Source organism: Cyrtonyx montezumae, unplaced genomic scaffold, assembly GCF_038088225.1.
Source record: "Cyrtonyx montezumae isolate F1298 unplaced genomic scaffold, pur_monq_1.0 scaffold_25, whole genome shotgun sequence".
NCBI lineage: Eukaryota > Metazoa > Chordata > Aves > Galliformes > Odontophoridae > Cyrtonyx > Cyrtonyx montezumae.
Genome location: NW_027071992.1, coordinates 1332098 through 1356819, shown reverse-complemented (window position 1 = coordinate 1356819; position 24722 = coordinate 1332098). Strand labels below are relative to the sequence as shown.

The following is a 24722-nucleotide window of genomic DNA, read 5'->3' as shown; positions in this document are numbered from 1 at the left end:
AAAATGAACTTAGAGATCATATCTTTACTCTGAAACTTTCTTTGTACCTATTTTTGTTAGGATGAATACTGTCCTGCTTAATATAGCTCAGTATTTTCCATAAACTGTCAGATTTGGCTTCTTTAAAACTAGTTCTTACTGCTGAAGTAATAAAGTTCAGTAACCCACAGTGTGTAGTGACTCTGTAGGCTACAGTCACCCTCAGACTTCTAGGAGAGGCAACAGTACTAATGCAGCTGGATGGTTGCTTTGCGCTTTCCTGAGCTCGTGGCAGGTTTACGTAAGTGAAAAGATAGTTTGTCTGGTGTTGTACACTGAAGAACTGTCGCTTCAGTGTAGCAAACGAGCATAGAAACAGCATTATGTTGTTGTGATTTTTTTTCTTGTTTGTTTTTTGAGGGATTTTACTTAAGAATTGAAATTCCCTTGATCTTCTTAGTGTTCAGAAAATGGAAATATTGATGTTCTGTACAACATACTGTCAAAGACTGAAAGACATTTGTCCTTAAACATGGTTGGAGGCTTCTGGTAAGACCTGTTTTTGGAGGGAAATGACCTTTGAAATCTACATAGGATATTTTTGTTTCTAGAAGTTAAAACAGCAAGGGAGTGAGTATCCTGTTACATAATAAAACTAAGTTTTTATTGTTGTTGTGTAGACTTCAATCTCAGCAGGCAAGCTTGGTTGAGCACAGTTGGCTTTTTTTCCTTTTTAAACACTACTTTAAAGAATGGAACAAAATTCTACAGTGCTGGATAAAATAGTGGAAGTTTCATGTACTATTAAATCTGCTTTTAAAGTGGGAAACCTTGAAGTTACTCTGAAACCGTATGTAAGTATTGAGGAAAAAAAACTTGCTGCTGGCGATCCTTATGAGTATACAGAACAATATTTTGCTCTGTAAGTATCTAATGCCTACTAATCTTGGGTTACTGCTTGTGCTGGAAAAGTAGTATTTTTTTAAGAGATTTAAAAAATATATCAGTCTAGAAAATAACTTGCAAATGAATTGACCAATAACTTATCGTTCTATTTTTTATTTTTTTTTTACCCATGCTGCTCTTTTCTTAGAAAAACAAATATTTATTTTGATATCTCTGCCGTATATATTGTTTCTTTCTCTTTGGAAATATTGTTGACATGTTTACTTGGAAAAAAAAAATAAGATTTTTTATAGTATTCTAGCTAGATAAATATAGACCTAAACTTGAATTTTATACACTTTCTCTGAAGTTTCATTCATTCAAAATTTTTCTGACTACCTAGGTTGGATTTTTTTTTTTCTGGTTGGTTGTGCCAAGGAGCTGAAACATCCTCTTATCAGTTATGTGAAGAATTACAATTTGGTTATATTATTCTGTGTTATACCCTTTGATGGTGTCCTGATCTTAATTTTTGCACAATTCTATGAGAGAGGAGAAGGAAGTTGGAAGCAGGAATGCAAGACTAGAAGCAGCTTTCTCGGTTAGATTGGTAGAGAATCAGGTGGACAGGAAAGGAGAGCAAAGAAAGCTTTCTCTGGACAAGAATAATAGGAATATAGAGAATTATCAAAAGTTAATCAAGTTAGACTTTCTGAAAAGTTTACAAATGCAACTGCAGAGACTTTAAGGGGAAAAAAAATATTTTAGGCATGGAAAGGTGTCTTATGGTGGGAGTTAGCTAAGTTTGTTGACTGCAGCTTGGTGGTAGGAGGGGGGTTGGGGATCACTAGAAAGAAGCCAGTATGTAACAGGCCAGTGCTTGTGGGAGGGGGATGTACTAGTAAGATGCCACAGACATGCCTTGGTGAAGGAGATGGGTGACACACCTTTTTGTAGGAGAAACACAAAGATTGGTGTGAGGTTGGATACCTGGAAACACGTGAGTATTCTCATGAGGATAGTAGGGGTTCTCCCGCTCAAAAGATAGCCCAGCTGAGGTGCATTTACACTAATGCACACAGTGTGGGTAACAAACAGGAGGAGTTGGAGGCCATTGTGTGGTTGGACAACTATATTTGCCATCACTGAAATGTGGTGGGGTGACTCATACAGCTGGAGTGCTGTGATTGATGGATACCAACTTTTCCAAAGATCTAGGCAAGGCAGGAAAGGTGGTGGTGTGACCATCTATGTTGAGAGAAATTGTGACTGTCTGGAAATTAATAATAGTGATAATAGGGTTGATAGTTTATGGGTTAGAATCAAGGTGTAGGCAATAAGACAGACATTATCATGGGAGTCTACTAGAAGCAACCCATCCAGAAAGAAAAGCTGATGGGGAAGGAGACCGATCTGGCTGAATGGGGACTTGTAGCTGGACAAAAGGAAAATAATTGGTCTTTGGAAGAGTGGCCAAGCTAAGTGTGAGGATTATAAATCTGTAGTGAAGCTGTGAGAAAATTAGAAAGGCCAAAGCCCAGCTAGAACTAAGCTTGGCTGCTAAGGTGAAGAACAACAATAATTATTTCTATAAATAAATAAACAGTAAGAGGAGGGCTAGGGAGAGTCTCTATCCCTTGTTGGATGCAGGCAGGAACACAGAGACCAAGGATCAGGACAAGATGGAGGTACTTAATGCCTTCTTTGCCTCAGTCTTTAATAGTAAGACTGGTTGCTCCCTGGGCACACAGCCCATTGAGTGCACCTTCAGTAAGTTTGCATATGACACCAAACTGGGAGGGAGTGTTGATCTGCTGGACAACAGCAAGGTACTACAGCGTGACCTGGACAGACTGGATCAATGGGCGAAGGCAAACTGTATGAGTTTCAATATGGCCAAGTGTATGTCTTGCATTTTGGTCACAACAACCCTGGGCAACCCTACAGGCTTGGGGAGGAGTTACTGGAAAGCTGCCTGACAGGAAGGGACCTTGGTGCTGATGGAAAGTTGGCTGCGCATGAGCCAGCAGCGTGCCCAGGTGGCCAAGAATGCTATCATATGTGTCTGACCATGGGGATGTCTTCATTTTATGGGATACAAAATAGATATACTACCAGTCTGTGGGTTTTTGTCTGAAGTGGTTAGATTGCAGTTTATAATCCAGAAAGTCAGATATGAAAATAAGGTTATGTGCTTAATTCTTTTTGTAATTTACGCCATCCTAAAATGTGCTATTGGGTTTCTCAGATATTTGAGTTAAGGTAATATTGTATTTTAACATAAACAAGTTAATCTCAGGCTGTTGCATCTGGCCCTTGCTGTGTGTGGTCATGATGGGGAATGAAAGAAGCATCAGTTCAATAAAGTATGCTGTTGCTTCAAGACTTCCAACTTACCAGCCTAGGCTCACCTCATAGTATGTTAAAGTTGCGTGGGCTTGCTTTATTGTTGGAATTGGATAAATTCTTTTACTGAACATTTTGTTATTCTAGGCCAGAATGTCAACAGATACAATTTAAAAATGAGCAAGAGGGAGCAGCATTTCATCTTAAGCCACTGAAGTGATGCAACGATATAAAATTGGTTTTCTGACTATTTCTAATTGAGACTTTATTATGTTTCTATTGTAGAAATGAAGACCTTAAACAAATGCTTGAAAGCAGTAAAGATTCTGCAAAGCTGGATGCAATGAAACGGATTGTTGGGGTAAGTGATTTTTTTTTCCGTTTTGGACGTGAATACTTATTTTACTTTACAGATTCTGCACAGAGTTGTTTAAAAGCTGCTGTGGAGTCTTTTAATTTATACATGTCTATCAAAATATACACTCTTATATACAGTCATACACTCTTAAAATATTTAACAGTGCTAATACGCCCATAAATAATTGTTTTCAATAAGCAGGCAAGATTTTTGTAGAGAACACCAAACTGAGTGATGCAGTTAACTTCGTAGAGGGAAAGAGGTGCCATCCAGGAGGATCTGAACAGGCTTGAGAGGTGATCCCGTGCCAACCTCATGAAGTTCAACAAGGTTGAGTGCAAGATCCTGCACCCATGTTGGGGCAGTCTCAAGCACAGACACAGGCTGGGTGGAGAATGGCTTGAGATCAGCCCTGAGGGGAAGGATTTGGGGATGTTGGTTGATGAAAGTTTCAATACGTTCCCTATTTTTAGCTTCAGTCCTTGTTCTATATAATACTATGCAGTGCTGGAAAAGCGTTACTTTCTCTAGGAGCCTTCTGTGTCTTAGATGTATTTTTCCTTGTTTAGGCACTGCCCCGTTTGTTTAAGCAAAAACAGTCTTCTAGCTCAAAAGGTTGGCTATTATTTGACTGACAGTGGACAGTGAGTTGTTAATGTTAAGGTCCTCTGTTTTCAGTCTGTTCCATGCTTTTGAAGTATTTAGTGCTACCTAATGTTTAAACTGTGCCTCATAACAGTTATCTGGTACCAGCGTTTGGTTCACTTATCCAGTTGTAACAGTGAACTTTACAAGTCAGGACTGGGACCTTTGGCAATTAGCATAAGGCCTGTAGCTGTAATAGTGTGCTTGCCTAGCACAGAGACATGTATGCATTAGCAGCTGTGTGCTTACACTTAGCAAGCTCTTAGGCATGATATGTTTTTCAGAGATAAAAGACATCCCCTGCCTTTATTACTAGAGGAAAAAAGAATTTGTCAGAGTATTGTTTAACATGTCTCATGGGAACAGTGTTCTTTTTCTCTTAATTTAGGCAAGGAAAAAGGCTGTACAGACCAGTAATATTGTTGCTCTTTTAGTAGACTTCAAGAAGCTGACCCTTCATGTGTAGGTGCAGTGGAAAAGTACTAGGAGAATACCCCTTGCAACTTGCTTTTGCTGCTTATTGCTCTGCTATGGTAGTTGGCTAATTCTCTCCTAGGGAGAAGGAAGTGCATTGAAAATGGAACAAAATAGAGAATAAATTCAGAAACAAATTCATGTGCCTCGTTTTCCACAGAGGCATTCCCTTATGCTCATCCCTCTCTTAAGAAGCAAGGAAAAAAAGAAAGGAAAAAAAAAAAGGCTTAGTGTGTCCTGTATTATACACAGTATTTTGTAGGTATAGAAGTGTTCATAAACCTGTGGACACAAGATTCTTGATTTGGAATGTTCCTGTGCAGAAACTTGATTATGTAAGACAAAACAACATGCATATCAGGGCACAGTAGCGAAAATGGTGTGCTAAGACCAAAGGATGATTGTGGACCTTTGGCTTAACATTCCATTTATGCTAATCATTTTGACTTTGTTAGTGGAAAATATGGTCTTGTAAAAGAACTATAGTACATATTTACTCTGTATTTACTGGAGCTATTTATAGAAGTGATTCATAGTTATACTGTTAGGGCCTATGAGGGAAATCTTAAAGGATTCTCTGCATTTTTGAATAACAACTTCTGCTGCATTAAACTGAAGGTAGTTAATATGCTTTTCTGCGATACTTTGTAGTATGCATTGTTACTTGGTTGTGCAGAACTCTGGTTGATGTGAATCTAACTTGATTATCTTGGTGAACTCTTATCCTTCTCAGTAAGCTGACTCGATCCTGGCCTGTCTGTATCTGGAGGTGTTCTCTTCAGAGCTTGTTAGTCTGCAGTAACACCCAAACTTGAAGATTTGTAGCACAACTGTGCAGTCCCAAGGCTCGCAATCATGTAATGTGGATATGAATTATTGGCAGACATGCTGCTTAAATTAGATCTAAGTGATGGCAGAGTTGCACAGCTGAAATGCATTCACTTTATTCTTTTCGATTTGTTTTTGGTAAATAGAACTCTTAGCTGTTCCTATGAAGGTTGAAGCAGAACGGGGGTTTTGTTGCTGGTGTTCTTTACTGAGTGAACAACTTTATGTCCTGGTTTTAGACTTTTCTGAGATCAAATACAAAAACTTCCTTTAAAAACAATCAGACATACTGGTAGGTTGATTGGCTGTGTTTATTTTTTGTTCTCTCTACTTACTTTAGTATGGCCTTCTGTGTTATACTTCCTATGGAAACCAACTGTGCTTTGATGTTAGTGTAATGTCAGTTTATTTAGTTTTCTTCTTGTGCACCAAAGTCAGTCCTGAGAAGTGAAACTGGATGTAATCTTACAGTTTCTCTTGAACTTCTTTCTGTTCATCCTTTTTCTTCCTCCTATCTTTCTGGTAGTAGCTCCCTGAAGTGCCATTCCATAACATTTTTCAGATGAGGAAAATGTTCATTAGTTTTTGGAAGAATTAATTTTAATGTCTAAACGTTAAAATTGGTTTGCAGTGTAGTAGGTTAAAGCTCAGCTTGTTGACTGCACCCTTGTTCCTCTCCTGTCATTCTGGCCTGAATATGATAGTGGTGGTGTTGTATGGATAGTATCCTGCAGTATCTAGGAGCTTGTTTGTTTTTTTGTTTGCTTTTCTTCCATACAGATCTGCAATAAATGTATCTTCCCTTTTAAAAAATAAAAATAAAAATGAAGAAGTAGAACCATAACACTAATAAATAATGCTATTATTTTATTCTTTTTTTCAGATGATTGCAAAGGGGAAAAATGCTTCTGAGCTGTTTCCTGCTGTTGTGAAGAACGTTGCCAGTAAAAATATTGAGGTATTCCTATAGCTTATTAAAAAACATTGTTTTAGAAGAACAGTGCATATATGAAAATTTTATGCAATTGTATTGTATTTAACATAAATTGTAAAATATTTATAGCATGTTTTTACTAGAGTTGCTGTTTTAAAAAAAATTTCCTGCAATTACAGCATTAAAGAAAAGGTTCTATGTATAGATCAAACTAAATTACCCAGTGGGTTTCCTTTAAAGGGATAGATGCAACTATTTATGATATACATTATAAAAAATAATCAGAACCACATGGAGCGTGTTCAAAAGGGTTGATAAGAGAAAGCTTATGGAAACGTCATTGGAATTAACTGCTGAGGACATATACTTTTAGAATTCTGGTGTAACTTGTGCTACAATTTATTTGAAAAGACCAATTTCAGATTTAACACTGAAAGAAGAGTGTAGTAAAGAAGCTTCACTGAGGCTACCCCTATATTATACTTACAGAAAGGAAGCATCTGAGCATTAGGATTGCAAAGTAAGATCAATTTAACTCAAGTCTCTTTAGAAATTTATGATTAGACAGTAGTTGCTGATAGAGTGAGTTAAGAATATTATTTTGTTCAACAACACTTAAATATTGGTTCTTTTGGTAACTTAAGTAAAGCATTAAAGTAACTCTTCCAAATTATTGAAGTGAATGTCTGTGATCTGAGATTATAAAACAGAAGCTTTCATATCTCAGGAAATCTTGGAAAGATTTGGTGGAGGGGAGAGTAGGTCCCATCTTGAACAAGGAAACATGGTGTTGTGCACTGCAACATCAGATCTTTGTGTTGTTTGGTGTATGCTTTAACAGACATAGGGACTTTAAAATGCACGCATAATTTTGCTTTAGGGACTTGCCTTTACTCATTTGCTCTGTATGAAGATTTAAGAAGGGTATTATATGAAAAATGACAGACGCAAAGAAGATAAAATGTCATCTAGGAGAAGCAAAAGAGGAAGTTGGGTCAGATTTGTCAGTGGTAGTAGTTAATTTCTTGAGACAGGATGTTTGACTGAATTTCTTTGACTTACGCTTAATTATGTGTTGGTTGTTTTTTTTCCTTATTTTTTAATTAATTATAAGGAGACTTAACACCTTTTCAGGACTTGCATAAGGAAAAATAACAGCAGAAGTAAAACTTCTATTTGTCCATTTACTGTCTGTTTTATCATCACAGAAATTTGTCTAAGTCTTTTTCCCAGAATTGAATGGTAAATACACGATGTTGCTTGCTTTCCTATAAGGGGAGGAGGCGATAGAAAAGGTTCTGTCTTGGATGAGTTTTCATTTTAAATGTGGCACATTTTATATATACATTTCAAGATTGTAACTGTACTTTTAAGAAATAGATTATGAAAGGAAAAGAAGCCAATAATTAGATGTTTTATTATAGTTGGAAAATACTAATTAAAAGTATTTTCCTTCCCTTTAGCATGTGGGTTTTAGGTAATGTGAGTACTTTTAAGACCACTTAACCTTAAACCAAAGAGGAGTGCCTTGAAGTACTATTAGTTTTTGGTGCTTTTTAACAACTAGAGCTTGAGTTGCTGTCCCAGTAGAGGCAGTATTGTCTAGCTCCAGACTCCAAGGTACAATAATAGTAAGGCTGAGAATGTATTCTTCATAGTTGTGTATACATATACATGTATACTTTCTGTGTATGTAGATGAATGCAATACAGGTATGTACTGCAGCTACCACATAAATTATCTGGGAAACTTGTATGAATGCAAACACTGCCAGGCAGTAAAAGAAGCAACTCAAGAAGTTATTGAGGAAATATGTTTGTCATATATAGAGTGTGAGTCCATCTAGCTGGGTCTCCTCAGTAGCTGACCAGTAGCTACCAATTTCTTCAATTGCTGGCACCCGGGTGTAGGGCCTTGAGTCTGCATAACTACTGTGGCTGGTACAGAATGCTGTGCACATACACATTCCCTCTGTCCAACAGTTGCTACTGCCCTGCAGTTTTGCCCTGGAGGCAGCTGTGTATATGTGTGTATATAAACACATGCATGTGGACAGGATAACCCTGGTCTCCTATAGACTTCTGTTTAGAGAGAGACATAAATACGTGATTCTCTCTCCCTAAAGCCTCCAGGTCCCTTTGGTCTTTCTGGAAGTTGGATAGAACTCTTCTGGTCCACTCTCTTGTCAGCTTTTTCTGAGGTGTCTCTTTTTCTGTACCTATATTCTTACCTCTGCTTGCCATGTGCTTTACCTACTTGATAGATGGTGCACTGTGATTTACTTGCACTCATTCCAGTCATTGGCGTGCATCTGGCTGACACTTAGTTTCACTTGCTCTCCGGTTGCTCATGGGCCCTCTAACCTGTGGTTAGAGGTGCTTTCATTCAGGCCCTCACTTATTCTTGTCACCTATGGAGCTCCTGTGTCCTGAGATCTTACTCAACCTGGTGTGTTTTTATGTCGATACCCAAGGGCAAATGGCCTGGTTCTGGTTGCTGTCTGTCAGTGGCTTGCAGACTGGTTTGACCCAGTACTGTGACGATTGAGGCAAGGGATCCATGGGCCCACACCCTGGGGAAGAGGAGGGGGGAAAGGGAAAAAGGGAGAAGGGAGATGGCCCTAGGAACAAAGTGAACTGAGGAGGAAAGCTGATTTACTGAATAAGATATCAGAAAGCAAAATAGCACAATATAATACAATATAATTGGAATTGAGGATAATGAATCAAATAAAATGAGCAAGAGAGAGTGTCTGATAAATGCTGAAGGTGGACGGCTGCAACAGACACCCACTGCTGAGCTCCATCCCGAAGGGAAGAGGGACAGTCCCGTGACTGCAGACAGTTTTTATCTTTCCCTCTGAGCGGAAACACGTAAAAATGCAAAGCATTGCACAGTCCTCTGGGGAATGTAGTTCTTCTTCTCTTCTGAGACAGGTATATCCTTAATGCTCCAGCTCCATGGATAGTTAACTCTTTAACTCCCAATATATATAATGTGGAATATCAATAATATAACAAAAATCATAAAACCATAACACTGGCATATATCGTGTATTCAAGATGAAGCTGTATGTACCTCATAGAAGAGTGTAATTAAAAATGGAGTTTTATAAGGCTGTATGACAGAAAGCTGACATGACAGAGGGATCATAAGATTATTTAGTTTGGAAAAGGCCACTAAGATCATCTAGTCTAACCATCATATGCGCTAAACCACATTGTGACTCAGTGCCATTTTTCTTTTTGAAAACTTCTAGAGAATCTACCACCTCCCTGGGAAGCCTGTTCCAATGCTTTGCCACTCTTTCTGAGAATAATGTTTTCCTAACATCCTACCTGAACCTCATATGGTGCAACTTAAAGCTGTTAGTTCTTAACACTAGCTACCTGGGAAAAGGGGCTTACCCCTACCTCACTGCAGCCTCCTTTTAGGTAGTTGTAGAGAGCCATAACATCTTCCCTGAGCCTTCTCCATACTGTACGACTCAGTTCCTCATCTCAGAGTCCTCATAAGACTCATGTTTCAGACCCTTCACAGCTTCACTGTCCTTCTTTGGATGTGCTCCAGGGCCTCAGTGTCTTTCTTGCAGTGAAGAAACTGAAAAGTAGTGCCCAAAACTGAAAGTAGTGCTCTTAAGTGCATCCTCACCCAAGGCTGCTTACAGATGGGGGACTCAGCTCCTGCTGGCAATGCTGTTTTTCATACAAACCAGGATACTCTTGACCTTCCTGACCACGTGGGCATGTTCCTGGCTTATGCTTAGCTGAGCATCAGCTATCCCTCCGAGGTCCATTTCTTCCACTGTCTTTCAGCTGCTCTTCCCCAAGTGTGTAGTGTTGCCTGGAGTGTTGAGGCTAAAATGGAGACCCTGGCACTTGATCTTGTTAAGGGAAACTCTTTTACAAATATATCAACAGTAAGAAGAGGACCAGGGAGAATCTCCATTCTTTACTGGATGAAGGTGGGAATGTGATCCCTGAAAGTCAGACCAGTTCAGGGTACTCCACTCTTTGACCTGGAAGTCGTGGTTGGGAAGCAGAATAAACCCCATGATTCAGGATCAAACAGTCAGAGACCTACTACACCATCTAGGCTGCCACAAGTCCATGGGCCTAGATGAAATTCACCTGGGAGTGCTGAGGGAACTGGCAGAGGTGGTGGCTGAGCCACTCTCCATTATCTTTGAGTGCTCCTGGTTGACTGGTGAGGTCCTGGAAGACTGGACCCTTGCCAATGTGAATCCCATCTACAAGGAGAGTTTGTAGGGAGGATCTGGGGAGCTGCAGGCCTGTCAGCCTGACCTTGGAGCCAGGAAAGTTTTTGGAGCAGATTATCTTGAGGGAGATCATACAGCATGAACAGGACAACCGGAGGATCAGGCCTAGCCAGCATGCGTTCATGAAGGGCAGGTCCTGCTTGACCAACCTAATCTCCTTCTATGACCCATCAGGTGGATGAGGAAAAGACTGTTGATGTAGTCTACCTAGACTTCAGCAAAGCCTTTGACACTGTCTCCCACAGTATTCTCCTCCAGAAGCTGGCAGCCCGTGGCTTGGACAGGACACTATTTGCTGAGTGAGGAACTGGCTGAAGGGCTGGGCTCAGAGAGTGGTGGTGAATGGAGTTAAATCCAGCTGGTTACCAGTCACAGGTGGTGTTCCCCAGGGGTTAGTGCTAGGACCTGTCTTCTTCAGTATCTTTATTGATTACCTGGATGAGGGCGTTGAGTGCATGCTCAGTAGGTTTGCAGATGACATCAAGTTTTCTGGAAGTGTTGATCTGCCTGGGGGTAGCAATCCCCTGCAGAGGGATCTGGATAGACTGCATAGATGGGCTGAAGCCAATGGGATGAGACTCAACAGGACCACATGCTAAGACCTGCACTTTGGCCACAACAAACCCCAGCAATGCTACAGGCTTGGGACAGAGGGGCTGCAAGACTGTGCATAGGAAACAGACCTGGGGTACTGGTTGATGCTCAGCTAAACATGTGCCAGCAGTGTGCCCAGGTGGCCAAAAAGGCTAATGGCATCCTGGCTTGTATCAGAAATAATGTCTACAGCAGGAGCAGAGGTTTGTCCCCCTGTACTCAGCTCTGGCGAGGCTGCACCTCAAGTACTGTGTTCAGTTTTGGGACCCTCACTAAAGGAAAGACATTGAGGCCCTGGAGCATGTCCAGAGAAGGGCATCAAAGTTGGTGAGGGGTCTGGAACACAGGCCTTATGAGGAACAGCTGAGGGACCTGGAATTGTTCAGTCTGGAGGAGGCTGAGGGGAGACCTCATTGTACTCTATAACTAGCTGAAGGGAGATTGTAGTGAGCTGGTGGTCAGATCTTCTCTTGTGTAACTGGTGGTAGGATGAGAGGAAATGGCTTCAATTTGTGCCAGGGGAGATTTGGACTAGATGTTAGGAAATACTTCCTTGTGGGAAGAGTGGTCAGGCACTACAGTGGGGTGCCTGGGGAGATGGTGGGGTCACCAACCTTGGAGGTATTCAAGGAACGTTTAGGCATTGTGTTGAGGAACATCGTTTAGTGAGGACGATTGGTGATAGGTGGATGGTAGGACTGGATGATGTTGTAGGTCTTTCCAACCTTGGTGATGCTGTGATTAGATCATGCAACTGACCTCAGCCCATCAGTCTGGCCTGTCCAGATCCCTCCATAGGGCTTTCCGTACAGAGGAACAGATTAACACTTCCTCCCAACTTGATGTTGTATGGAATCTTACTGAGATTACGTTCAATTCCCTCATCCAGATCATCAGTAAAGATATGAAACTGAACTGACCCATGTGGAGTGCACCAGTGAATGCTCACCAGGTGGATTTGACTTCATTCACCACCACTGCTCTCTTAAGCTTGACCATCCAGCCAGTCCTTTTTACCCCTTATTTCTCCATTTTTACCTACTGGCTCTGCTCCAAATCACATTAAAGTCTCATCATTTCCGAACCTTTGGTTCTTTCCTAGAACATCCTGTAAGTCTTGTAAAGTCCTAAAGTACTTTTATTCTTCATCATGTCTTACACCCTTAGGCTGTAAAAACCCTTCAGTCTTGAATGAAGGGTGCTCAGACGTTTATTGGTGAGTTTCACGCCTGGCCCCTGTGGCTGAGAAGGTCCTCAGAGGGACCCAGCAGAGCATCCCTTATTTTGAGCCCTGAATTTGGATTCCCTTCTGCTGCTTAGAGATGTACTGATGGTTCCTGTCATGGATCTGATCCAGGGCAGCTTATTATTCTGCTTCTTCTCACTGCATTGACTCTCGTCTCTCTATTCTCCTTTGTACATGTGAAGATAACATTTTATCACATAAACATTATTTATGAGAAATGTTTCATTGTTTGCATTAATATTTTTGTGACTCTTCTATTTTTTATATCAAATAATAACATAATTTTTCTCTTTGTAGTGGTTAAAGTTCTACCATTTACTGGTGAAAAACATTTATGTGGAAGGAGGACACTTGAACAGAAAAGAGATCAGGGTATTTAGAAAAGACAGTAATATTACTAACATTTGTAAAGAAACAAACTGACACATTTAGGTCACTGTAACTAGACAGAGCTTATCACTTCAAGTTCTCAGGTGACCTTTCATAATTGAGTTTTCAAGATACTCTGAAATTCCTAGAGATTACTTGGGATGAGTTTGGTCACACTGAATAAAGCTCTGAGCAACCTGAACTAGTTATTAATGTCCCTGTTCATTGCAAAGGAGTTGGACTAAATGATCTTTAAATGTCATTTCCAACTCAGATGATTCTATGATCTTGATACTGTTTTCTGAAACAATTTTTGCCAATTTTTTACCCCATCTTTGACAGAAATTTGTCTGTACAGATTGCTACAAAACAACAGTATAACACATATCAGCTTTTCTTGAGTGATTTTCCTGACCAGAAAAGGCTATGTTTTTTCTTCTTTTCTTTAAATCTATACTGAGTGCTCTGGTACAAGAAAATAGAGGTGTAGAAGCAGTAAAACATACTCATTTGTTTTAAGAGAAGCAAAGGGCATCTTATTGTTTTACAGAAGCGTCTTGTGTTTTTTGTTTTTGTAAGTACACACTGACCTCAGCTTGATCACATGCATCACATTGTGCATTGTAACGATGCAAAAACTGACCTAATAAAGAACAAGTATAGAACAAAAATTAGTCTTGGTCAATACCTCATGGAGTTTGATGTGTTTGTATTGATAAACTAATTAAGCAGATCTGCCTATGTTCCTCAAGCCTAATGTGCCTGTGTTATGATTAGTTTCATAGAGAGGAGCATTTTAACATTGGACGGAGGTAAATGATAGAAGAACAGTGTAGTCACGAAGCTGTAAGGGCTACCATTTCTAGTCACAGAGTGGATTCAGGGAAAGGAGACTCTATTTGCACACCTGAAGTCATTCAGTCCATAGGCCTCTTGTGGTCAATGTTGATTGCAGTTTGTCTGGAGCAGAACATCAAATAATTTAGTGTGGTGTAACCTTCTGTGATTTAATATTCTGCTTTTTGCCAGAACTGGCAAAATATATCTTCTGATAGCAATAGTAATTATAGCACAGCTGTAGTTGAGGGTCTTGAAGAGTTTTCCATTATAAGCCCCAATAGTCAATTACAGTTGTCCTACGTAAAAAATATTATCCCCGCTTCCTTGACATACAGTGTTTATGAGGGGGTAAAGTGAATTAAATTGAATATCTGCCTCTCCCAACGTTATACTGTGATTTTCTTACTCTGAATGTTACATCCTTTGTAGTATACTTACATTGGCTACATCTTTTGAATGCTTTGAGCCATGCAAAGGAGGATCTAATCCCCTTTGCTTATGTCCAAGACATACTCAAAAGTGCTTTTTTAATCTGTTAAACCACATAAAATGCCACTTTTCAACTCAAAGTAATATTCTTTTTCAAATGTGTAAAGTAACTGATCTTGAATTTTAGGATAAAATGTGCTTGTTAAAACTGCGGTTACCAAGGATTTCTCTCAATATTATTTCCATAAGAATGTATTAACAGTTCTCACATGGTCAGTTGCCACGTGGTAGCTTCTTATGTTATAGAAGTCTTTGTAAGTCCATTAATAATATAAAACAGTACTTTGTATTGTTAATCTGATGGTATCATAAATTAAGTAATATTGAAGCACCTCAGGGAATTTCTATTAAAGGAATTACAGTAAGTCATAAGACATCTTAGAAGCATGTGAATATTCTAGTAATGCAATTAACTCTTCCTTCAAAAAATAAAATGTTGATGAAACTGTGCAGTCTAGACTTGGTTTTGCAGAATTCCAAAACTTTCTTGTAATTATGTTCTTTTTGTTCTTGTTTTCAGATAAAAAAGCTTGTATATGTTTATCTGATGCGTTACGCGGAAGAACAGCAAGATTTAGCATTGCTGTCCATCAGTACTTTTCAGCGTGCTTTGAAAGTGAGTGACTATGAAGTGGTATTTTATGCAGAATTCTGAGCTGCCATTAAAAAATAAAAAAAATCTCTAGTATAATTGGGTTCTTTGGTTCTAATTAACTTAAATGTACTTAAGCAGATTCAGATATGTCATTGACAGGGTTGGTTTTTTTTTTTTTATGCTGCCTCAAACTTCATCAAGAGTTAAACAGTTAAGCTTGCATGAAGTGCAGTTACTTTTCTAAAGAAGAGCAGCTGATTGGTGCTTTCACATTCACACGCACCATATTTAACTTGTGGAATGGCTTTCTTCTTTCATGGTTATATTATGTATATAGAAAAAAGACTGTTATAACCTAGGCCACCTGTTTCTTTTATCTTGTGTTAAAGACAACAGAGAAGTGTAACATAATGAAGACAGTACTTACATTGCAATATGTTGCATGTGCTTCTTTTAATATAAGGCATTGAAAAACAAGCAGACTAGTTCAATAGGCTGATTTGTATCACAACATTGTATGGGATTAGAGAACAGTAGTCAGGGTTGCCCTTCAAAGTATGACTTTGAAGGTTTAGAAATATCTTTCAAGTCTCAACCAGTGAATTTGCCCAGAAATCATGACCGGAGGATGTTGAGATGTTTTTTTCTCCTTATATTCTTATACTAAAGCTATTCTAGGTTTATTCTGTATATTCAAACCTGTGATTAAGGGACTAGGTTTTCATAACTGTTCTCTAAAGTACAGTTTTGTGGTATTTTTGGGTCTCCAACCTAACCTTAGCATTATAAAGATGGACATATCCTGGAAGGAAAGAGGGGTAGAAAACAAAGGAAGGTTGGAAACATTTGGCTTTCAGGTTTTACAGATTCTGTAGAAAAATAATTTTGTTATTGATTTTGGATTATATTTCCCAGCTAGGAATTAAAGTGAATATGTACTTAGGACTTGAATGGAAGTGTCAGAGCTAAGAACTACATTTAAATTTCCTGGAAGTTACATTTAAGTAATAAAGTGGAGTTGTTGTTGTTTTCAGAATATCTGAATTCCAGATAATTAAATAAAATGTTAGTCTTTTTTCATGGGAAGTAAATTATGCTACAGATTTTTTTTTCTCATAAAAAGTTTATTGCATGTAGTTTGGCACATTAACTTGTTGGTGTGGCCTTAAATTGCAGGTCTGACTTAAGGTGAGGTGGATTTGTGTGGTTTATTAATCTTATAATAGCTTACACTGGAAAGGACCTCAAAGATTATCTACTTCCAGCCCACCATGCTACAGTCAGGATAGCTGTCCATGATCTCAAGCACTAGATCAGGCTGCCCAGGGCCCCATCCAGTCTGGCCTTGAACACCTGTAGGGATGGGACATCCACAGCTTCCCTAGGCAGCCTGTGTCAATACTTTACCACACTCCCAGTGAAAATTTTCCCCTTTTAATTTAAATCTCCCTTCTTTTAATTTAAAACTGTTTCACCTTGTTCCCTTAATATGCCCTGACTAGGGTAAACGCTCCAGAGGATGTAGTTGTATATTTGTCTTATTTTTTTCTCTTTCCCATTTTTTTAGGATCCTAATCAGTTAATCCGTGCAAGTGCTCTCAGAGTTTTATCTAGTATCCGTGTGCCAATTATTGTTCCCATTATGATGCTTGCTATTAAGGAAGCTTCTTCTGATTTATCTCCTTATGTGAGGAAAAACGCAGCCCATGCAATCCAGAAACTGTATAGGTGAGTTATTCTGAGAGATACTGGAGAGTGTTTTAAAGATTGTTAATGGATTTTGTTTATTAGAAGTCTTGTGTTTGTCCCAGATGTATATCAGATCTGTTTTTTAAGTGTAAAATATGCATAGATTCAATCACTCAGCTGATTTGGTTAGAATTTAGCCACCATTTATTTATTTTTTCCCTAGTTACTACATCAGAAGTTTTCATATTGTCAACCTGAACTGTTAGCCAGTAGTATACCTTCTGTTTGCTGCTCTTTGAAAACGCACACAGTGCTGTGAGAATATTTGAAATCAGTGCTGTGTGTTTAAAATGTCTCCTTGAAAATTTGAAAGTAAAATTCTGTTCTATTTTAGTATGCTTTTTTACTGTGTGGTGAGCTTCATATTTTTTTCTCCATTATTTTCTATGTTATAATCTTGTATAAGATTGAAGTGCTTTGATTAATAACTCCAGTGTTCTGATATAGTTGTAACTAACGCAAGTACTGCGTGTGTAGCGACACCATGCTAAATAATTTCTTGCTTGATATAGTAACATGGTAAGTATGAACAGATATAAAAGAGAAACTGATGCAGTATTTTTTGCTTTTTTAATATGCCAGTTACTGTAATCACTGTAGCAACTCAAAATGTAAGATTTGTTTTTAGAATCTGTATCTTTCATCTTGAAGTCATTTACTTTGGTTTGCAATACAGATGACAAAAGAATACTACCTAAGAGAAATTTTATCTGCAAAAATCCAGCTCTTCCAGATTTTTGTCTTTCCTCTTCAGAAATTCTTGTTGTGTAAGAGGTCTTACAAAGAGCGTACTGGCTTACTCAGCTACGGGCAATAAAATCTGTACCTTTCATGGTACAGATGATAAGTTTAATGCCTGGACGATAAAGCTCATGGTTTTTTTTCATGACAGCTTTGTGAAGAGCCTGAGTAGGGGTTCCCTGTCTGGGGTCTTTTTTATGATGAGTGCTCTCATTTGATGGCCTCCGGAGTAGCTGGGTCAGGTTGTTACCAGTTTCAGTCGCTAGCCATCTTTCCACCTCTCTGTGAACATGCAGACATGTCTACTGTCACATGAACTAGTAAAAGGATTTTTGAAGTTCTTGCTGTTTGAGTAATGTTCTTTCTTTTAGCAGAACGGGCATGTACTTCATTGTCAGCAGTTTACAGGCCAGTTCAGCCTGGTTCTGTGACTAATGGGGGAGGGAGACCTACGGACCCACGCTCCAGAAAGGGGAAAAGGGGAAAAATGGAAAAAGGAAAAAAGGGAAAGTGTAGGGAGACAGGCCTAAAAGCAAAATAGATCTGGGGAGGAAAACTAATTTACTAAATAAGATATCAGAATGCAAAATAACACTATATAATACAATATAATTGGAAAGGAGGCTAATAAATCAAATTAAGTGTTGAGAGAGTGTGTCCAAAAATCAAAGGCCTTACTCTAATATGAAGGAAACTCATGCCGCTGAGTAGAAAGGGAAAAAAGGGAACATTTCAACATTCCATCTGAACGGAAAACAGAAATGTGAAGTCCTCTGGGGTATGCAATTCTTCTCTTCTGAGGCAGGTATGTCTGGAACTATCAACAATCCACAGAACTGGAGCATTAACTCTTTAACTCCCAGTGCCTTACATGATGATCTGATATGGAATATTGATAACAAAAATCATATAATCATGACATTCCACCTCTTATTTCATGCCACTACATCATGTTTAATGTATATACACATGCAAACAATAATTAACATGCATTAAACACACATATATACACACACACGTTTGTATATACGTGGAATTACTGGCTGCACTCCCCAGCATCAAATTCCTTTGTGATACACATTGAACATCCTCATTTCACTGCATTACCCACAAAGTGGACCCAGGTCCCTGTGCAGCAGTTCCACAAAGAGGTTTGCCCTTTCCAGAGGCTGGAAGGACCCGAACAGGGTCCTTGGCAGGTTCATGGCAAAAGTGATATAATCAACCTGCCACACCTCCCCATATTTATACTTTTTCATTTGCCCTTCTCCCCATCCTCTTTTCATCCTCTTGCCTTGTTTAATTGTGATGCATGTTTCACAGTCATGAATAGCCTGTGCAATAGCATCCATAGTTAAGTCTCTTGCCCACTTCTAAGTTGCATCTCTTCCTCTGTGGCCTGAGGTCTCATGGGCCCATCGAGCTAGAAATAATTCACAATTGTGTTGCCAGTTTAAGCCTATTTGAGCCATCTACATTTAGGAGGCTTGATCTATCAGATGGTTAATCTGTTATTCTTCAGTAGCCCAAATCTTGGGCATGTGAACATCTACATGATGCACCTTAACCGTATTCTTTATTCAGGCAGCAGTGTCTTTCTGCAGTTCAACAGCACCTTGTGGCCAGTTGTTTTGTTCCTACTGCTGTAACCACCCCCATAAAGCATTTGCCACCTTCCATGAGTCAGAATAAGGATAAAGCATTGTCTGTCTCTCTCATTCAGCAACATCTAAGGAAAGCTGGACACTCTTTACCTCTGTGAATTGGCTTGATTCTCCTTTTCCTTCAGAGGCCACTGCAACTTGTCATGTAGGTCTCTACCCAGCAGCTTTCCATCTTTGGTGCTTCCCCACAATACAATGTAATCCATCAGTGAATAGGGCAGCTTTCTGTTTGTTTTTGAAAAGTGGTGTCCCCAGTGGGTCAGTGTTAGGACTGATACTCTTTAATATTTTCATCAGTATGTGCATGCATCAGTACAAATTAGGGGATGACTGCTGGAGAAATGCTCCCTGGAGGAGGACCTGGGGTCCTGGTGGACAGCAGGTTGGCTGTGAGCCAGCAGTGTGCCCTTGTGGCCAAGAACGCCGGTGGTATCCTGAAGTGCATTTAAAAAGAGTGGCCAGTGGGTTGAGGGAGGTGCTCTGTCCCCTCTATTCTGCCCTGGTGAGGCCACATTTATAATACTGTGTCCAGTTCTAGGTTGCCCAGTTCAAGAAGGACAAGGATCTCCTAGGAAGAGGCCAGCTGAGGACTACAAAGATGGTGAAGGGCATGGAGCATCTTTGTTAGGAGGGAAAGCTGAGTACCTGATTTCTATTCAGCACGAGGAAAAGAAGACTTAAGGGTATTCTGGTTAATGTTGATAAATATCTGAAGGGAGGTGTGAGGCAAATGGTTGTGGTCAGGCTCTTCTTGGTGGTGTGTAGTGGTAGGACTAGGAGTAATAGCCTAAAACGTGAGCAGAGTAGGTTTCATACTAACATACAGAAGAACTTTGTGCTAAGGTTGAGAGAGCACTGGGACAGGTTGCTCAGAGAGATTGTGGAGTTTTCTTTTATAGTATATTCAAAACCCAACTATATGCCTGCCTGTGCAACCTATTGTAGGGTACTTGCTTTAGCAGGGAGTTTGGACTCGATGATCTCTTGACATCACTTCCAACTCCTGCAATTCTGTGATCATTGACATCGGCAATGGGGTTGAGTGCACTCTCAACAAGTTTACAGGTGACACCAATCTGTGGGACGTGGTCAGCATGCCTGAAGGATTGGGATACTATTCAGCGGTGCCTTGACACACATGGATAGCGAGCCTAGGATAACCTTGTGGGATTCATTAAATCCAAGTACATTGTCTAGCACCTGGTTTGAGGCAATGTCCACTACCAATACAAACCAGGGACTTAAATGTTTGGCCACAGCCCTGCTGATAAAATCTTGGGTGTATGGTTGGATGATAAGCTGGACATAAACCAGCAATGTGCCTTCATAGGCCAGAAAGCTAACTTTGGCTGGGCTGCATCAAAAGGAGCATGGCCAGCAGGTTGAGGGAGGTGATCCTGCCCCTCTGCTTTGCTCTAGAGAAGCTTCATCTTCAGAGCTGTATCTAGTTATGGAGTTCTCAGTATAGGAGAGACACAGATCTGTTGGAGTGCATCCAGTGGAGGGCCAGAAAAATGATCCAAGCAATGGAACACCTCTCCTACCAGTACAGGCTGAAAGAGCTGGGGCTTTTCAGCCTGGAGAAGGCTTCAAGGTGACCTTATAGCAGCCTTTCACTATTGAAGGAGAGCTACAGGATAGAAGGGGACTCTTTAGCGGTGTCATGTAATAGGACAGGGAAAATGATTTCAAATTTAAAGGGTAGATTTAGGTTGGATATAAGGAAAAAGTCTTTTACAGTGAGGGTGGTGAGGCACTCGCACAGATTGCCCAGAGATGTGGTTGATGTCCCATCCCTGAAGTACCTCCGGACTGGATAGAGCTCTGAGCTGTGATCGAGCTGTGGATGTCATTGTTTATTGCAAGGGAGTTGGTCTAGGTGACCTTTTAAGATTCATTTCAACTCTGAGAATTCTGTGATTTGGGAACTGCTTATAGTAATTGTGCCAACTTTTATTGTCAATTTTTCAAAACCTATTTGTACAGTTTTTGTATCAGATAGTACTGGTTTACCACAGGGCAAGGGAAAAAGTATAGGTTTCTGAATTTTATGAAGCAGCAGTGCCCAGAACTGCTAAGGAGACCATCAAGTTAATTTGTTCGTAGGCAGATATATTTGGCTTGTTTTCAAATGAACTTGCCTGCATCTCAGCAGATGTCATCAAGGATCATGATTGGTAGCTCTGCAGTTCAGAGAAAAAGATACACTGGTAGCAAGGCTGTTTTTTGACCTATTTTTTTTTACTTTTTATTTTTAATAAGCATTCGTTTCAGAAGACTCTGAAGTTGGTCAGAGTCATAATTCCTCATGGATCTTTGATTTGAAGATCAATCAACAGTTTATGTACTCTCCTACTCTAATTAAATTCCATCGTCTGACAGCATTTAAGCAACAAGCACTATCAGTTTATTCTAATACTGCCTGTATGCTCCACTTACTTTTTGGTTTCCATAACTTCTCTATGTGTTGGATAGTCCTGTAGCTCACTTAGTACTCCAGTCAGATTTCTGGATGAAGGTTCAATACTCCAACCTTCTTTGCATTTAGTATCTTTTTTTTTTATTTGGGTGGATGCCTGATCTAGAAGAGCTTGTTCATTAGTGGTTCAGTCAATCCTAGCAGTGGGAACCTTACATATCCAAACAGAAGAGATTTCAGGCGTAATATGAACAATGGCATTTGAGCCTAAAGCAGACAACATTGCCAGCTATGCTAGTGTAATTTTATGACTGAAAATGTCAGACCTCTTGCTTATTTCACACAGAATGCACTTCAAATCAGCAGAAAGTTTTACTGTGTATTTGTACTTACTTGCAGCAAGGTTTAGAAAAGGACTTCTTGAAATTCCCATTACCAGTGATAATAGATACCATACCATTGCTACTAGATGCCATAATGGAAACACATCGCTCTAAGCTTTTTAGTCTTTTATTTTCCAAGAATGCTTCCTTCCTTATCTGAAACTTCAGAAAGAGAAGGTGGAGAAATGGAGATTAAATCATCGGAGCCCTTACTGGAGATTATCTTGATTTCATATGAAACAGGTATTTCTTAAGATGTGTTGTTACTAGGTTATTCACTTACCTCTCATCCCCCCTTTTTCTTGTGCTGGCTTAGAAGATTTGAAGTAAGATCCATTAGAAAGACTTCAGGCTTTTCATCTGAAAGCTTTGGTCCTTGACAGAGATTCCATTAAACTTCCCCCCCTTTTTAAAATAGTGCATTGTTTTATATGTACTAATAATTGTGGTTTCTAAAAGTTTTATTATCTATTTTATTGCTAGTTATTAAAACCTTAGTGATGTAGTATGCAGATAGGTACAAACAGTTAATCTGTACTTGTAAAGGATGTACAGTGCTTTAGGACATTTAATAAGTTGATATTAAAAGTTAAATGTACAGTGATGACCAAATGCTTCCTTATTTATCTGTGAATGCACCCATCTTGAAATAAGTTTTCGGAGTTACAGAACTTCATATCTTTATGGCTGTTTGAGTCTATGGTCTCTTCATATTTCCCTCTGCATTGGCTTTGAGTTCTTCCATGCTTTGTGGATCAGCAATGAAGAGGAAACTAGGATGAAAAGTTTGTTCTTGCCTACCCCTTGTGTCTTTGGTATGATACACAAGAAAGCTAGGAAGCAAGAATGGAAGTAATCAGTACTTCTGACAAAATGTTCACTGGTTTGAATATGCCAAAGGAAAGGTATGAATATACTGGAAAAGTAGCACAGTGAGCTGTAGGCAGTCCAGGACACTCCTGGAATGCATCACGGATAACTTCTTGAGCCAAGCAATAGACTGCCCTACCAGGAAGTGTGCAGTATCAAGCCTGTTGCTCACCAACTCAAGTGAACTGATTAGTGACATTAGCTTCCAATTGAAGCTGCTTTGGCTGTAGAGAGCATTGGATGGTGGAGTTAATGCTCCTGAAGGATGTGGGACAGAAAAGAGGAAAATCTATGTTAGGAAGCTTTGGGAAAGCCAAATTCCAGCTCTTCATGGAGTTGGTCAGCAAAACGCCCTGGAAAACTGTCCTCAAGGATGCGAAGCAGAACTGGCAAATCTTTAAGGAAACTTTCCTTAGTGCCTTAGTGCACAGAAGCTCTCCATGCCCAGGAGCAGGAAGTCAGGAAAGGAAGGGCATATCCCCCTTGAGTGTAGTACAGGCAAGCTGGTAACAACTGATGAGATGAAGGCTGAGGTACTCAACTTTTTTGCTTCTGTCTTCACTGGTAACTGAATAGGTAGTTCAGAAGGTGAGGACTGAGAGAGCAATGCTCCTCCTGCTATAAGTGAGGATCGAGTTTGCAAGCACCTGAGTAACCTGAACATCCATAAGTCTGTGTGTCCCGATGAGATACATCCCAGAGTCCTGAGGGAACTGGCTGTTGTAGTCACCACGCCGCTTGATAATATTTGAAAAGTCCTGATGGTCAGATGAAGTCCCTGGTGACTAAAGGAAAGGCGATGTTGATCCCATTTCTGAGAAGTGTAAGAAGGACAACCCAGGGAACTACTGACCTGTTAGCCTCACCTCTGTGCTGGACCATGGAACAGGTCATCCTGGATCCAAGGCACACGGAAAAGAGGGAGGTGATACAGAACAAGCCAGCAGCATGGCTTTACCAGGAGTGATTCCTGCCTGACCAGCCTGGTGACCTTCTAAGCTGGCATAACTTCATCATGGACAAGGGAAGAACCAATGATGTAATCCATCTGGATTGCGATAAGGTCTTTGACACAGACCCCACAACATTCTTCTCTTTAAACTGGAAATATATGGATTTGACTAATCAACAAAACTAATGTGTAGGCTTCTCTTGGGATTTCTTGTGGTTTAAGCCAGTAGGCAGCTAACACCACACAGCCTTTTGCTCACAACCTCACTGCCAGTGGAGCAAATCAGCAAAAAAACCCCAAAAACAAACAAACAAAAAAACCCCCACAAACAACAACAACAACAAACTTTTATCTCAGCCTATGTGTTGTATTTACTAGCCTGCCAGCAAATGCCCATTGGCTGCCTCATGGTCAACTCCCCTGAGTTTTATAGTTATTTCTTTTTTTACGTCTCACCTTACAGTATGGGATATATCTTTGACCAGTTAAGGTCAGCTGTCCTGGTTCTGTCCTCTACTGGCTCCTTGTGCCACTAGTACAAGATAACAAAAAATAAGGTTATCTTTTTTATACTACTTAAATGTTGACTAAAATTTATGAATATTACTACTTTTTTTTTTTCCAACACATTTGGTTCCCAGCTTGTATCTAGATGGCAGCAAGTCTAACCTTTCTTAAATTTCTGATGTTTCTAACGAAGTATGTAAAACATTTTTTTTTCCTTCTAGTCTTGATCCAGAGCAAAAGGAAATGTTAATTGAAGTGATAGAAAAGCTGTTGAAGGATAGAAGTACGGTAAGAGACAAGAGTTGCTATTACTAATGTATATATATATGCTGTATAAGAGTGAATGTGTGTGTGTATATATTTATTTAATTTTACATATTCAACTATATTATATATTTTATATATATATATATATATATATATATATATATATATATATATATATATATATATATATATATATATATATAATGTGTATAAATGTATACTAACATTTATATAATATATATAAAGAGTTATATCACCTACAGGTGAATGACAGCCTGAGGAATATTCCTGAAGCCTTGCTGAGGTGTT

General features: G+C 39.5%; 1 protein-coding gene across 4 annotated transcripts in view; it reads left to right on the top strand.

Annotated features, from left to right (window-relative positions):
* AP3B1 (adaptor related protein complex 3 subunit beta 1) overlaps positions 1 to 24722 on the top strand; it is a 161189-nt gene that overhangs the window by 12112 nt on the left and 124355 nt on the right. For 3 of the 4 annotated variants that reach the window (XM_065739772.1, XM_065739771.1, XM_065739773.1), the window contains exons 2-6: positions 3496 to 3571; positions 6399 to 6473; positions 14787 to 14882; positions 16429 to 16589; positions 24368 to 24434. In XM_065739772.1, the coding sequence (XP_065595844.1) occupies positions 3496 to 3571; positions 6399 to 6473; positions 14787 to 14882; positions 16429 to 16589; positions 24368 to 24434 (475 nt within the window). Of the gene's footprint in view, positions 1 to 883; positions 902 to 3495; positions 3572 to 6398; positions 6474 to 14786; positions 14883 to 16428; positions 16590 to 24367; positions 24435 to 24722 lie in introns of those variants that run through there. The other variant, XM_065739770.1, reaches the window with a different exon arrangement.